The 16013-nt window shown below is 35.3% G+C and overlaps 1 protein-coding gene across 1 annotated transcript in view; it reads right to left on the bottom strand.

The window, feature by feature from the left end:
• LOC138327732 (protein still life, isoform SIF type 1-like) overlaps positions 1-16013 on the bottom strand; it is a 193201-nt gene that overhangs the window by 57355 nt on the left and 119833 nt on the right. The window contains 3 exon segments of the mRNA XM_069274064.1: positions 3111-4293; positions 9088-9153; positions 13569-13690. Of these exon segments, the coding sequence (XP_069130165.1) occupies positions 3111-4293; positions 9088-9153; positions 13569-13690 (1371 nt within the window).

Here is a 16013-nt window from a genome sequence, read left to right as displayed (position 1 = left end):
CAGTCCATTATAAAATCAGAGGTGAATTGCCTTAACCAGTTTGACTGTCCTCTGGTTATCAGATTTTCATTCAATTATAAAGTTCTACAACCAATATAGAATACAGAGACGTTCCAAGACTAATTCTTTCTTAGAATTAAACAGCTTAAAAATATTGGCATTAAAGGAATTTTATTTTCATTTAGTTTATGGAGTTTTGGAATGAATATGCTGCAATCGCTTTGTATATTAGGGCCCAAACGAAAGTAATTGCTTATAATTTCTATATGTTTTACTAAGGACTCTTTCAAATTAAATGTCATCAAATGTCAACACTGTAATTAAATAAATGAAGCAATTTCTTCAGAATTGAATATTTCTGAAAATATTTTCAAAAAAATTCAGAGGTTATAAACTTAGGGAATTAGAAAATGTCATTAACTCACTTGGGACACATGGTTGGAGATTAAAAAGCAGGAGATGATGATTTATAGGAACTGACTGGCTGGTCACAGACAGGGATCGAAGGACTGAAGATTACCCACCATTGTCAGGCATGACATCATCTCACCTCATCCAAAGATTCTCTGTGGTGCTGGCGTTTTAACACTCAACTGTTTACAGGGAATATCAATAATCATGATATTCTGGACTTTAAATATTTTTGTGATGAAGAAATATCTTAAATATCTGTAGCCCTCCACTTGTGAGACACATATACAGAAGCTCAAGGGTTAAAATATATGACATTCTGTCAGACCTTCAAAAGTCATCTATTTGGTCACAAGAACAACTGTCCCAACAAAGATCCTTGTCTGATACCCAACCTTCTTGAACCAATGTTCTACATATTAAATCAGCAAAATAAGAGGAGAAGCAATACTCGATCCTGAGTTAGGTTCCAACTATTCTAGTTCTTTAGGACCTTAGGCTGGCTCATCTTATTCTGCTGTTTTACTATGTTTTAAGATGTCTGTACCCACGTTTAACGATCCTTCAGTAGACCTAGAAGATTTAAATTATAATGAACACATATGAACTTTGGTTCTTTAGAAGTTCTTCTTCTGGAGATTTTCTATTTGTTCACCAAGGATAACCATGTTAATTAATGGTATGACCATCATGGAATTTCTTGTACTAATTAACCCTTAAACTTGCAATCCAAATATAGGAGTCTATTGGTAGAATGTTAAGAAATAGTCTGCCACTGTGACAGCCAATATAATTATTCCATGATGCAACAATTATAAATACATTCCTTAGGCGATGAGCATTTTAATGTATGGCTTTGACACAACTTGTGTTTCTCAATCAATTTACTCACGTGCGGTATATGGCAACTTGAATAAAAAATAAATTGACCTACGTAGTGGCACCAGACGGTAAAATAGGCAAAGGACATGGATTATTCATGAGCATGTGTTTTCTATGCCTATAATTACTGTGTATTGGGGATGGAGATGAAACAGCTACATCACTACCAAAGCTGGTACTGCACGGAAAAGTCGGTCACAGACGAATAATTACAACATTTCAGCCGAGCTTCAGGATATTAGTCTATCTACAATATTTATTCTTATATTGGGAAATCAGCTCAGTATTTCAAAATTACCAACAGAAAATAACGTATTTGGAACAAGGCTATACAAATATGTGTGCTTCCCATTTAATAGTACTATATTACATAATAGGTGTATCAATTATGTATACCGATCTCAACTTATTAATTAATGCTTCATGAATTTCTGATAAAGTCTCTTTCCCATTGGAAGCCAATTCTTCCTGCGAAATCCCTTCAAATTTAGAACAATGGAGAATAAAATCTTTGTACAATTGTAATCTATGTTTTTTTGATACAGAGACCCTTGCCAAGGAAGGTATTGCCATCTAGAGAGCAAAAATATCGGATGCATTATATTGAACACAGATCTGAAACCAAACTAATTTATTCCACTTCATTCCAGCTTGATTAATAACCAAATTGAGAAACAGTAACAATTTGTGATTGGAATTCCTCAGATATGAACAATCTGATATTGGAATGTTCTGAGCCAGATCCTCTGAGCCCTATACCGTCTGTTGTATTAATTCTGGAGTGTTGACTGGCACCAAAGATTAACAGGAAAGCACACAGCTGCTTCAACACAGTGGGCCTCATTACTGAAGACAATTAAACAAATCCAATCATCACTAGACGGTCATCTAGACCTTCTGATGCTTTGCTGACCAGCACTGACCATTACTGATTGACATTCCTATCTGAAGTGTCAGCAAGCTTATTAACCAATAGATGACCCGAGCATGACAGACGCAATTGATCAGATTCTAGTTGGCCAGCAGACTTCTTGACCAATCCAAGGTCATAGGTTGTGGAACAAGGTCAACGTCAGAATATCAAGGTCAAAGCCAGAGTACCAACTGTGGATTTAATGTCTGATACCAGCTGACAGCTAACTGATACTAGTAACATAAACTGGCAAGTGTGGACCATATATATTAAAACACCTTCATCTCTATATCTACATTCAGCTGCTGTAGAAACACTAAATCATTTAGCAAAGTTAATCTGTATGTATAAATGGAATATACTGATATTTTGCCAAAGGTTGTTTATCATTTCATTGTTATCTTGAGAAATTCATTGGTGATGGTAACAGTAATAACAATTTTAGTACCTTTTCAGTTGAAATAAGGACATTTTGTACCTTCATTATAGAAGAAATGTGTTGGTAGCTCATATTTCAATATTTTCTCCATATTATAATCCTCATTTGTGTCTCACAGCTCATAGAGAGGATAGAAAAATCAGTTATCAAACATTTATACATGTTACCATCAAAATACATTTTTGTTGCTTTAAGACATATCTATGGACACCACATGTATGTTGCTATGGACATGACATGAATGTTGCTATATGAGACACATGTGTTGCTATGGACATGACCTTTATGCTGCTATGGCTGATGTATGTTGCTATGAGACACATGTGATGCTATGGACATGACCTATATGTTGCTATGGCTGATGTATGTTGCTATGAGACACATGTGTTGCTATGCACATGACCTATATGTTGCTATGGCTGATGTATGTTGCTATGAGACACATGTGTTGCTATGACTACGTACCTGTGATGTTGGAAGAAGCCTTGACACTGTCACTGGACCACACTGAACCTGCAGTGTCGCCTGTCATCCCACCAATACCACTATCAGGATAGCTGTCACGGCCATAACTTTCCCGAGCACATTTGTTCCTCAGCCGTAGTTCATTCTCTATGAGAAGTTTTGTTTGTTTAGATTTGGTTGACCCATGTTTTGAGTGACCTTGAGGTCGATCCTGACTAGGTTGTATACTCACACTATGCTGGGCTGCAAATGCTGCCCTGACCTCTGACCTATCACGTGAGGTAAAACTTTTGGCACGCTTCAACATTTCTGGGTCGTCTGTCTTTTGGTTATCACGCAAAACAGGATCTTCATGGAATCCTTGGTCTTTGTTAAGGTCTACTTCGTCTGGGGAAACAGGGAGGGACTGTAGCATACGCTTTAACACTGAACTATCAAAGTCTACATTACTATAGGGGTTGACAGGGGTCATAGGGGTCAAGGGCTCTGGGGGAGAGGGCCATTCTGGAGATTCGGAAGAAGAGGTTTTCTGAGACAATGTACCAGGCTTTACCGCCTGAGGAGACAGAACTGTCACACTATCACCTTGGGTACCACAATAACTTAGACCTTGACACGACTTTGAGGAGTCGCCGACAAACGCTGTTTCCATACGCACATTTTCACATGTTTTAGAGGCTCCCGCGGGTAAGGTAGCAGACGAACACCGTCCAGCTCCTTTCTGACAAGGGGAAGAAAATTCATTGTCATACTGGGTCTGATAATACTGTTCTGTAAATTGTATGGCCGATGCAGGTCGTGTGTTGTGTAAAAGGTTGTCCACTACAAATGAGACGTGGGTTGTACCCACTGCGGGCATGGATTTCCGATTGTTAGCATTTGTTTCATTTTCATTGGGTTTCCTTGTAGGAGCATTGGTAACATTATCGTACACAGACGAACTTGATGGCGGTTTTAAGATTCCCGTCGGTTTGAATAACTGGGCATCTTGTTCCGAGTCAGCAGCTGTTCGAGGAATTGTTGCCGATTTTTCCTTTTTGTCTGGCTGGCTGAGGTCGATGTCAGCCGTCAGGTGATCGCATGCATCAGGGTAGCCCAGCTCAAACGGAGTGGATACAGCTCTCTTGTTGTGATGGACTGGTGAGTTGGGAGAGGAAATTGATGTGTCTTTGCCCTTTATCCTCTGAAAAATAAAGCAGATATATAATCTCTGTAGCGTAATTAAGAACGACATTAATCTACCATTTCATTTTCTAGGAAGCTAAAGCTTGCCATGTTAGAGATGTAAAAAGAAATTTGCTGTATCAGCCAAAAAGGAATGCACTGTTGTCTGACATTCTTGTCTTATATGTCTAACAGGGGATTAATTTGGTTAAAGAATTCAATTATCTGGGATTGGTTTGGAATGGTTCTAATTTGTAAGATCATTTAAGGATAATGTCTCTGGTATGTAATATTCATGTATGTGAATTGTGACTGTGTGTTAAGAGAGACTGTCGTTATAATAGTGTTGTATCACAGTCGAGGAAAGCCTTAGACGTCTGGATGCTTAACCTCACTGGAATAATAAATTACTGTCAAAGACTTCCACCAAGAAACCTCACCAAGTCATATTATAGTGCTACCTCACTGGAATTTACTGTCAAAGAGTTCCATTATGAAATAAACATTAACTTTTCAGTTCTGTAAGCTAGCAAGTTAATAATATGCTATTCTTATGGCATTAATGGATATATGAGCTAACAATACATTATCTATGCTAAAAACAAATAGTGTATATTTTTAAATAGAAGAATTTTTATTATTGTGGATGATCTTGAGCAGTTTAATGAGAGCACCTGCTACACATATGTTTCTAGTAACATGTCCTTATTGTTTGCTAAAGGCGTATCACTTGAAACCTTATTGAGAAATTTCCAAATTCTTGCCATTCCGGATTCAACGTTTTCTGGAAGTTGTCCATTCTTCTGTAGTTTTGATAGACATTGCTCACAACTTTTAAATCCAAAAAGGATGTTATCAGGTAACAGACAGTGAGAAATGGAGAAAGATAAAACTATCAGGGAACTAGATCAGTATCTACTGATGTAAACCTAGAAACTGTTACATATAGTTTTTGGCTTTTGTTTTTTGTTTTAAAAGATATGATACTTTTTGGCAATGGCTGCTCAGAATAGTTTCTTCGCAATGAGGATCAAAAAGGATTCTTAATTATTACAAAAGTTGCATTTATTTACAAATTTTGAAAAAAAAAAAAAAAAAAAAAGTTTAACAATAACAATAGAAAATTTCAATAAAACTAGGAAATATAATGTGACAACCAACACGATAAAAGCTGAATAGATTTGCATTTAAATTTGTAGAATGATTACAAGGCGGTTCCACTGACATAACTGTCATCATTACCTTACTGGAGCCGGGAAACAATCACATTGGTTTTGTCTAATTTTTGTAATGACGCTTTCTTCGCCTTTGTTGTTGAAAAAAATATTTTCAAGTTCTGAATCCTTACATGACTTCATTTCACAAACATGACTAGGAACAGTCCGTCAAATTACCTGCCATAATATTGACAGAAAATAAATGAAAATCATGTCGAGCTTGCAGGAACTGTTTCCAATTTTCACAACGCTGTTTGCATGCAACATTATAACTGGGCCCACACAGCGACCAATTGATGGAAATATAATGTTTTCATTTTCAGTTTTGACAATGTAAACAAGCCTAAATGTTTGTTTGTAATTTTCTATAGTTGTTACTTTTAGTTTTTAGGGATTTATTTGGTTTTTTTTTTCTCCTCTAAAAAACAAAAAAGGAGGGGGGGGGGGGTTGGTTGGGGGAATTGGAAACTGCTTTGGTCAAGTAATGTATCATATCGAAAATGCAATATCCATCAAATTATATTTATAACACATTCATGAATATGATCAACATGAAATAATTGTTTCACATTGTATAAAAAAAAAAGATAAATCCTGCACAATAACATAAATTTGTATGATGGATGTCCAGGATGATGGGACAGATGTACGTAATGTTGTTGATGTTTTGCACTGTTAATTAATTCTCCGTATTGTTTTCCCAGTCCATTGTATTTTGTTTTCCCTAAAAAAGAGTTAATTACCTTCCCTTCGTTGTCGACAGAAATTTATAATTATTTCTGTTTGTTTTACAGTTAAAACATCCTGCATTGGTGAAAATGTCTGTAAGACTTGAAATATACTCTTTTGTGATACGACATTGAATACCAATTAGCAAGGGGAAACAACTCTGTGCATAAAACAATTTTGAATTAGAAAATGTTTTCATTAAAACACTGCATACAATAAATTTACTTTCTTGTTTCAAATTAAGATAAAATTCTATTTCTAAAAAAAAGTATACAAAACTGCTTTTCAAAGGAACAAAGTTGGATTTTATCCTAAAGCCCAACAACTTTCCTGCCGTTTTCTGCGTGTGAGGAAATCCTGTATTGGACTATGAAAAAGTTGAAACGTCAAGCCAACACAGCAATCACAACAGGCTAAAGAGATAATAGAACTTTTGTTCTCTATTTGGGATTTCTAATTCCTATGTCTGCAGGGTTCTGTCACATAAATCACACAATGGTTTCTTTAAGCCGAGAAATAAATCGGTGGGTAGCGGTTTTTCCTGTTTTCCATTGATTTTAGCGACCATTTAAGTTGCACGTTCATATCCAAGTTGGATATAGATGTAAGTGTTTATGGGTGACAGTATGAACTCTACTGATGTCAAGATTGTAGTTCACCGTCTGCCCCCCAATCTATATCTCCAAGTTTCACTTCTATAGTCGGTACGCCTCCACAGTCTGTTCTGTAAATGTCTAGATAGGTTCAGAAAAAAAAAATAAAAAAAAAATATAAAAAATCCTGCCCTGGGACCAGTAAAATCTGTCTTTCATTTCCTTCACTAATGATGCACAGTTGAAAAATAAACCATGAAACTTAATCACGAAGATGATCCTTTTGAGAGATCCTATTAAACCAACCTTTTTTCGGTTCTGATAGACATTTACGATACATGATTCTGTTTAGATGCCGGAGGTTTTTGTATCATTAGAATTTACTGCAGATTTTCAATGTCTAACAAACCCCAGAGCTTCAGATAGTTTCAAATTTACCAATTCAAATTTAATTGGCATACAAACAAAGCTAAATCTTACTGATTTTTTTTCTGCACACAGCATGTATCCTTAAAGATAATGTACATTGACAGAGTGTGATAAAACAATTTTATTAGGACAATTTAAAATTGGTAATTATATACATGTATGCATATGTATGTGTAATGAACACCTACAAAAAGGATGCTTAAGTTTGTAATACTTTTGGCACATCCATTACATCATTGCATATGGGGGTGGAACGCCAAGAAATTTCTTTGGAATGCGATGAATTAATTCTTTTTCATTTAAATAAAAGTTTTGATGCAGTAGAAAATTACATCATTAAATGATTTCTTTAAACAGATTAAAAATAAGCTTTGTTGGCAGAGTAGCACCTTTAAAATTATTATTTGGCATCTCCAACTAAACATAAACTACTAAAGAGTCTATTGTTTCTCTAATAGCACATGTACCTGACCATGTTTTGGACCTTAGCATTGAAAATTAGCGTTAACAATGATATCAGTTACAGTAAAGAGAACAGAAGTTCTAGCTGTATCTTATCATGTAATTACTGCAAAAAGAAATACAATTGTATTTCGTAGCTAGAAATCTCAATTATGGATTTTGTTAAGATGCACCCACTGAGAAATTTCTTTTTTCCTGAAGATGATAATTAATCTATTTCAAAGGAACAATTGTTATATGATATAATAAATGAGGAAAATTGTAAAACCATTTGAGAAATATTCTAACTGTTTGATTTATGACCAAATGATGGCTACGGGGACGAAATTTCATTCAACAATTTCCTGCCACGAACTTACAATACATTTATAATCATTCTGAGTAGCTTCAGACTTCATTGAAACATAGGTGGTTTATTTGTAGAGAAAGAATTAAAAAAAAACTAATGCATTACAGTTTTCACACATCAAAATGAAGTTATCATGAAAATGGATTTCCTGCCATACTGAAGTGCCTCCGAGCATTTTGTACGTTCCATGTTGGCGTTTTGCATGAGATTAACCAGTACGCTGTGAACTCACATGATGTGATTTTACTAATAAAGAGACAATTTTACAAATACAATACTGATCAATAAGAACCTGTTAACCTTGGATACAACATAAAACCAGCATGGAAATTCATCAGGGAAACTTTCCAACCGAAAAAAATGCAATGTATGCAAATTAATGGAAGCAGAGAGCCATTATTTAAATAGCAGGAAAATTAGAGAGATTTATATTTCTGAAAGCTCGTCAATAACAATACCCATAGAAACGACAGAAAAATCTGCATAAGCACATTTGAAAAGTACACTTTTCTCATTTATAAGAAATCTTTAGAACGTTGTACACAAACTAATTACTCAACATTTTTATTTGTATAGAATAATGACAAGAGTTTGGTATACTGGGTATATATTACGGAGTTTGTGACTAGGATAGCCATCAGGGTAGATTTAAATCTACAGTCTACAATACTGGTTGTTTGAATTGAAAATAATCATCTCTATTTGTTTTTGAGATTAAGTTAGAGAAAACTAATTTACCCAATATGCTTACTGTCATGTAATATATACTTGGTATATGTTTATAGCTTAGAGTTCTACAAACAAAAACGTTTCAGAGGGAAGCTACTTGTAGACAAGTAGATTAACTACAGATTTAAAATACTGCAGCACGGCTAGAAAATAAAGAGGGGTGAACACATGAAGTTTCACAAAATGTACAATATACCACATATAATATACAAAACATACAGACAACATTCTATAATATGCAACAAAACTACAACAGATTTACGATACCAGTATAAATGTCAGAATTTTTTTCTTACATTTCTTACCTTTGGAGGGCTCAGTCGCAAAGAACTCGCTGATGATGCTTTTCTAGAAAATTTCTGAGCAGGATTCTACAACAAAATAAAAACAACATAGGTTGATCCAGATACATATCGGCCTATACTAAACAGATTTGATCATGATGACCACTTCTAGTCCAGATGAAGTCAGCATGGAATCCATATAGCATATATCGTATGATTTGTTTCATAATATCTAATTTCTGTAATAACAAGTGATTTTTTTGTTTTAAAAAACTAATGAGAAGAGATCTTTGACATTACCTATAACGAAATTACTTTGATACCATACGATGAGATTTGATAGCAGTTTACATGTAAATTCATTAAAAATGTATCATTTTAAAGTTCTCTCTCTTAAATCACTTATGCTAGTATATTATTTACTAACATAAACCTGCAATGAAAGGCCTACGTATCTTAAGAAGGTATTATCTTTAAAAGATCTTACAATTTGAGCCATAATGACAGGTTACATGATCCGTTTCCTTTGAACCCTGTGTAGACAATGTACAGCTACACAAAACCTACACACTATAAGTATATTTTTACGTTCACATGACCAATTGTGATCAGATCTAGTAAAACAATAAGTCAGAATAGTTAGAGAGAATAGAGGTTTTGGGTGTATGTGGAGAATTTGCATCTGTTCTGTACCTAGTACACCCCTGGGTGTATTTGTGATGGCCATTGTTGGAAAACCCATGGCCATCTGTAACCCGCTGTATTTAGTGATCTAATGAACAAACAGGAGTAAATATTGACAGAAACATCCGTAGTCAACACCATTTCAACTGGAACATGGAATTTGCCAGACAATGCAGTTAGTGAAATGATGAAAAATGTCTATTGCTCGACAAATCTTCAGGCAAATGATAGGCATACAAATATACATAGGAGAGGGAAAGTCGTCTTAGAGTCGGTGGTGTTCCCAGCTGTACTTGAGTCCTGAAGTATTATTTTCCAATATACTAATGTCTACTGTGTCAAATAAGCAGACGCAACCTTATATTGCAGAAAGTTTTGTTGGTATACCATCGGGATGCAGCATCACAGAAGGAAAATCTATAAGCCATTTAAGTTATGCAACATAGAAGAACAATCTATATGTTATTCACATTGGGTGACAGAGAAGAAAAATCTATAAGTAATTCAACTTTATTTCTTCATCTGCCAGGACACTGCCAACAGCTGTTATATCATCCTACTTGGTTCTGACGACTTGATTAAATGTTATTTAATTTTCAGAGAGTTGGTATCAATTTAGGCAAACATTGGGGCAGCAGAATAAGCCCCTAATCAATCAGCTAGCCGAGGGGCTCTGGCCAAGACGGCAATGAAGAGCTCGAAATGGCACGATTCCTTTATCAATTTAGACAAATTAGCTACAAACTGGGAGACAGATCCCGGAAAGTAGGGCAAGATCTAGAGAGCCATCAGCAGACGTTGGGTCAAGTTGTTGTTTACCAACAGGCTGTGAACTAATTATTTTTAATTGAAGTTTTATTCTGACATGCTTATCAGTAAACTGACACGATTTCACCAGGTGCCCCATTTCCTAGTCTAGTTTTGAAATCTAATTTCAGAGTGTTTCTTAAACGACAGAATAAATTTCAGAAGTGCAATTTGATTCCAGTTCAGCAGTTATCAGTGTGGCAGAGGACACTGCGACCTTGAAATGACTTACAAAGTCTTACACTCAGAAACCTCCTACACATGTTTAGTGTGGGTGCCAATTTATTTAAAGATGGAAACAGACAAAAAAAACAGTAGCCAAGATAAATTTCACCCATATATCAAATCCCCCCTTCTCAATCAAGTGCTGCAGATAGTGGTTCCTTCAGAGTTAAACCCAACAAACAAGTGTTGTTTTAGGCTCCATCATTAGAACGCTCTCATCCTCAGAGCTCTAAAATGTTCCAAGTATACAGCTATCTCAGTCAAACCAACTACAGGCCACTTGTACAGCAGCCTCTGGACTAGTACAAGAGCACTTTATAATGCAAAGTACCAGGGTTGGTAATGAAGGCCTAACTCTGGCCTTTCATAGATAAACAGAGGACCAAAAACACTCTTTGACACTTCACAGATATCTAAAAGTACCCAAGATATTAATTTTAAGTCATTTTGACCTTTTATAGCTAGACTTAATTACTATAGCATTTCAAAACACTGGTCTATCATAATTGCAAAAGGACTTTGAAATATTTTTTTATGTATGCATGAACTTTCATACACAGACACCTTAAAACACAGGAAGGATCCCTTCTTTTGTAAAAGACCAATAAAAATTCCCTAAACACAGGGTCACCATGACATTTCATTGATGGACAACATTCTTTTATAGCGGGACACTCTAAACATTCCATCACCATGATGACCTTTCATATGTGGCCCTTCATATCCATTTGGGAATAAGAAACTGCTAAATCTCATAGCAGGAAATATTATGTTTTGAATTAGAAAAAAGATATGACCTTGTATGTCATAATTGAATGAGTACAGCATATTTGCATCAGAAGATAATTTCAGTGAAATGTGATCATTAATTGAGAGGAGATTAATATTATTCTGACATTATACAAAATCTGATGGATTTTAAATGGTGAAATCAAGTGATTTAAATTCATGCCAGAATGGTTTGTATATCCGTTAAAAAGAATTTCACAAAATTTCACCGTTAAACCAATTACGAATGTAGTTAACTGAATAGGTAGCCATTATGATAATACTCCTGACCTCAGAGTGTAGAGGTATATATCTACAGACAAAATGTGTGTGGGTCAGGGTGCCATGATAACATTAGTACCTAAATGACAGGTAGGGTGTATAGACAGACGCAAAACAATGGACAGGTGTGTTAAGACGAGTGAACAGCTGACTTAAGGCCGCTGTACAATAACGGGACACCTGCCCAATCTCTGACTACCCGCACTCAAACAACATGTAACTGACCGCGTTGATTTACACCACACAAAATGTAACTGACCAAATTAATCTTAACCACCTGTACTTTAGTACAGCGTCTAACTGACCAAAAAGTTTACGTCTATATCCATGTTTGAATGTAATTAAATTATAATTAAAGCAAGACCAAACTCTTTAAACTTACTCACCTTTCTTCTGAAAATGATAAATCTATATAGATCCATAATCAAATGTACACATCTAACTTAGGACTTTCAATAAAACTTAAGATTTACCACTGACGTATAGTATACTCCTAAATACTACAGCCGTGACATCTTTCATCCACTGGGAATAACCCTGGGGCTGACTTTTGATTATGTAAAGTGCATGTACAGGTACATGTCGTGAGAATTACAGGTATGAAAACGAGAGGAAGGAGGGGGAGGAACAGACACAGGAAGAGAAGATGTAATCCGCACATACCTGTAGGGGTTTCGTACCTCGTAACCTACAACCCACCATTCTACAGGTGAGAACTGGTGTGTGGGACTCGACACCTAACAGGTGTTGTAAATATAAATCTTAAACATCGTCACAGGTAAGTATGTCAATAAGATCGAACCTATCAGAGAGATCAGTAGAACCCACCCTATACTCCAGAATTCCAAAGCCTATAACTTTAGCCAATACACATACAGCCCTGTAGACATCTAAACTTGACATGTGCCCTTTCTATATATATAAATGTATCATAACAGTTTAATATACCGTTACAATCCCCTGCCTATATTTAAAGCATTATTCAGCGGATTAGCTATGTAAATATGCAAGATCATGATAATTTGTTGTGACAATTACAGCTAACGTTACATTATTAATTGATATGGGGGACTATTTGGATGGTAAACAGTAGCCCTGTCTGTGTTAGACAGGTTAAATATGGTGCCTATAGTCCTCTTATGGGAATGTTACTCTTCTGTACTAGAGCTAGAGTCGTTACTCCATTACACAATGGGAGCTGTGTTGTCTCCCGTGGGACATACCAAGCCTGATTTAGTGTCTTTATTCCAGTTATCATTTTGCATTCCAGCAGACAGCTAGGATATTAGGATTATCATTATATTGTAAGCAATGTCATCTGATCTTTTATAGTGATATGGCTCTTTGAAATGATAAATAATGGTCATCTACTTTTTACAGGATAACTATACTAATAAGAAGTGATTTTAAAATATCTAAGAATAAGATCTTAAAAATAACATTCAAACCTAGTAAACTCATTTACTCACCTAACTCAAAGATCTTTTTGGACTCCAAGAGTTTTGTTTGTCTGGCTAAACTTTACTTGAATGCTTTGATTATTCAAAATATTACATGATGATCTTGCTGATTTAATAAGTTTAACATGGTTTGCATGGCTTAAAATTTTCTTTTACTAAAATGGAATTTTCGATAATGAAATTTCCTCTGCATTTCTATAACAAGATTAAATAGCTAGAAAGACATTATGCAGGTATTTTGAATCTATTACAGAAATGACATAATATAGAACTTACTGTGCAGCAGTCCCTGAAACGCTTGGCATCAGACGGGGTGGTGAAATTGAGGCCCCACTCGACTTTGGCCGCAGAGTCACGCCAGTGGACAAAGCTTTCGGTGGCTGGACATATGATAGTTCCTGTAAAGATAGTGCAGATCAATGAGGACTGACCACTACACAAAGGACCTTATCCCTTTAACACACACAGACGGATAACGCACAACAAAATTATCTGTTGTTTGATTTTGACTCAAGTTGCTCTATATGAGTTGTGTAATATATGTTACCATTCGTCTTGAATGTGTGTACACGTTAGATCGATCCCCGGTCAGCCAACCGTACACAATCCACTGTGGCCTATTGATTTTAGCCAGCTGTTTCCGACAAACATTTCCCTCTAAAACAGGAGTTGGGGTGTAAAATTGCTAGCTTTAGTATTGGAATCCATTGTGACAACAGTCAGAGCACATGTCATTGTTAGGCCCACACACTATAGGCCGAGGCTCAGTTTGGAACAAAAACGTCTTGTAAATACCATGTCTAATGCACATTCCATCATAAATGTCACACATACCTGTGTCCGACAGCACTTTAACGAACTTAAAACTGGAGTCATCCGTTCACTCACAGGAAGTTTAAATAACGTTGTGTACACTAGAATTTACGAGTTACCTGTCCGAATAGGGCATTTGTCATAATCATATCTTACTAGTGTCACCGTTCATAGCTCATGTAAGAGTTAAAGGGTCAACGTCATAAACTACCTGAGTTACTACGGTCTCTCACAAAGTCGAGAAGTAGTGTCCCATTCATACCTGATATAACCTTCAGTTACAAGAGACTTTAAACGTAATCATATTTGAATTCAAATTTCATTAAAAGTATTTTTAACTCAATGCATTCGAAAATTCCCTCCACGTTCCGAGACGAATACCTAGCCTTCATACCAGCACACCGGCACCGAACGCCTTCATATAAACCCCTCGGGATAAAATATATTATCCCTCCCTTTTATATAATTGAATGTTGTTGGGATAATTCTATGAAGCAAAGAAAGGAACAAAGACTGTGCATGCTTTTGTATGGAGTGATGAATAATTCATGCCATGCAAATCCTATCGTGTTTATATTTAATGAGATTTCTATCTGTTTTACATGCAAGCAAATGTTTAATTAAAAAAAAAATGAAAACAAGATGAGATAAAAAGAGGCCAAAGAGTCTATGGCATGCAATTAACTTTGCTTTTAAAGAAAAAACAATGTTTGCTTACCAAAAAAATTTGAAAATATATTTTGAAGAGTTCTAGTAATCAGTTAAAAACCTTGCATATTTGACTGGAAGAATCTAAGGGAATATAGTTTAAAAGATAAAATTGATTTACATCTCATCAAGCTGACAGTGCTTTCAATATATTCCCTGATCTGTAATAAATTAAGTTTAACTGGGATCAAGATCAGTCAATGAAAACATGATGTAATTTACTGTATGCTTTGTATGGAAATCAAAGTAAGATCCCTTTAACCTTAAAGCTGGATAAACAACAAACACTTGGAAATTCTACAGTTAATCGTCACCATGCATTTAAATGTTTTGAATTATTCAAATTTAGTTAAATGAGCTATTTAATTGACATGATCACTGACCTACCCTTGTTTTCAAGTGTCTTTCAGAAATACATCAAAACACTATGAACATCTAACGAATACATACTATCTTGTCATTTTAAATTTCCAGTACAGGGAAATCAAATATACACACTGTATCACAGGGACCTGTGCACTGTATGTGTAGTGGAGATTATGTTAAAATCCTCACATTTTTTTTTATTCTTTTTAATGTTTTTTTTACAACTAAGGTCATAGAAGGACATATGCCCGAGGTTTCAAAAGCAGAGTTTCAGAAATAAAAGCATCAACCCTGATTCGAGTCTCAAAGTTTGGACTGAGGTAGAAGGTTATAAGTAAATGTCTGACGCCATAATTACTTTTGTAATCTGCACCACCATCGAAGACATTTCATCTAGTATTGTCTATTATATAAAGGAAAATTTTACTTACAGACATGATATTGATCAGATCTAACCCTAATTTCACAAAACAAAAGATGTACATTGTATAGACTTAAGTCAGATCCTAATTAACTCACCATCTTGTTTTTTGTCAAATTAAAATTTATTTTGGATTATGTTTGTTGGGTGTCTCAAGGCCTCCTTGGAAAATATCAACTATCTGACTTAACACTTTGTCTTCTGTATAATCCGATATAAATTATAAAACCTTTGTCATTCCTTTAGATAACAGCAATGTAAAAAATCCTGTTTTTATTGAAATGAACAAGTCAAGATATGCCGAACCTGATAAATCCGCTTTGGTATGCGACTTAATTCCCCGTGAACAGCTGCCTCAAACATACAAGGCCACTATTTATTAAAATGTAACATAAGAAACTGCATTAAGCTGA

The sequence above is a fragment of the Argopecten irradians genome, chromosome 1 (assembly GCF_041381155.1).
Source record: "Argopecten irradians isolate NY chromosome 1, Ai_NY, whole genome shotgun sequence".
NCBI classification, from domain to species: domain Eukaryota; kingdom Metazoa; phylum Mollusca; class Bivalvia; order Pectinida; family Pectinidae; genus Argopecten; species Argopecten irradians.
Note: the sequence above shows the minus strand (reverse complement) of the source record. Positions and strands in the feature narration are given on the sequence as shown.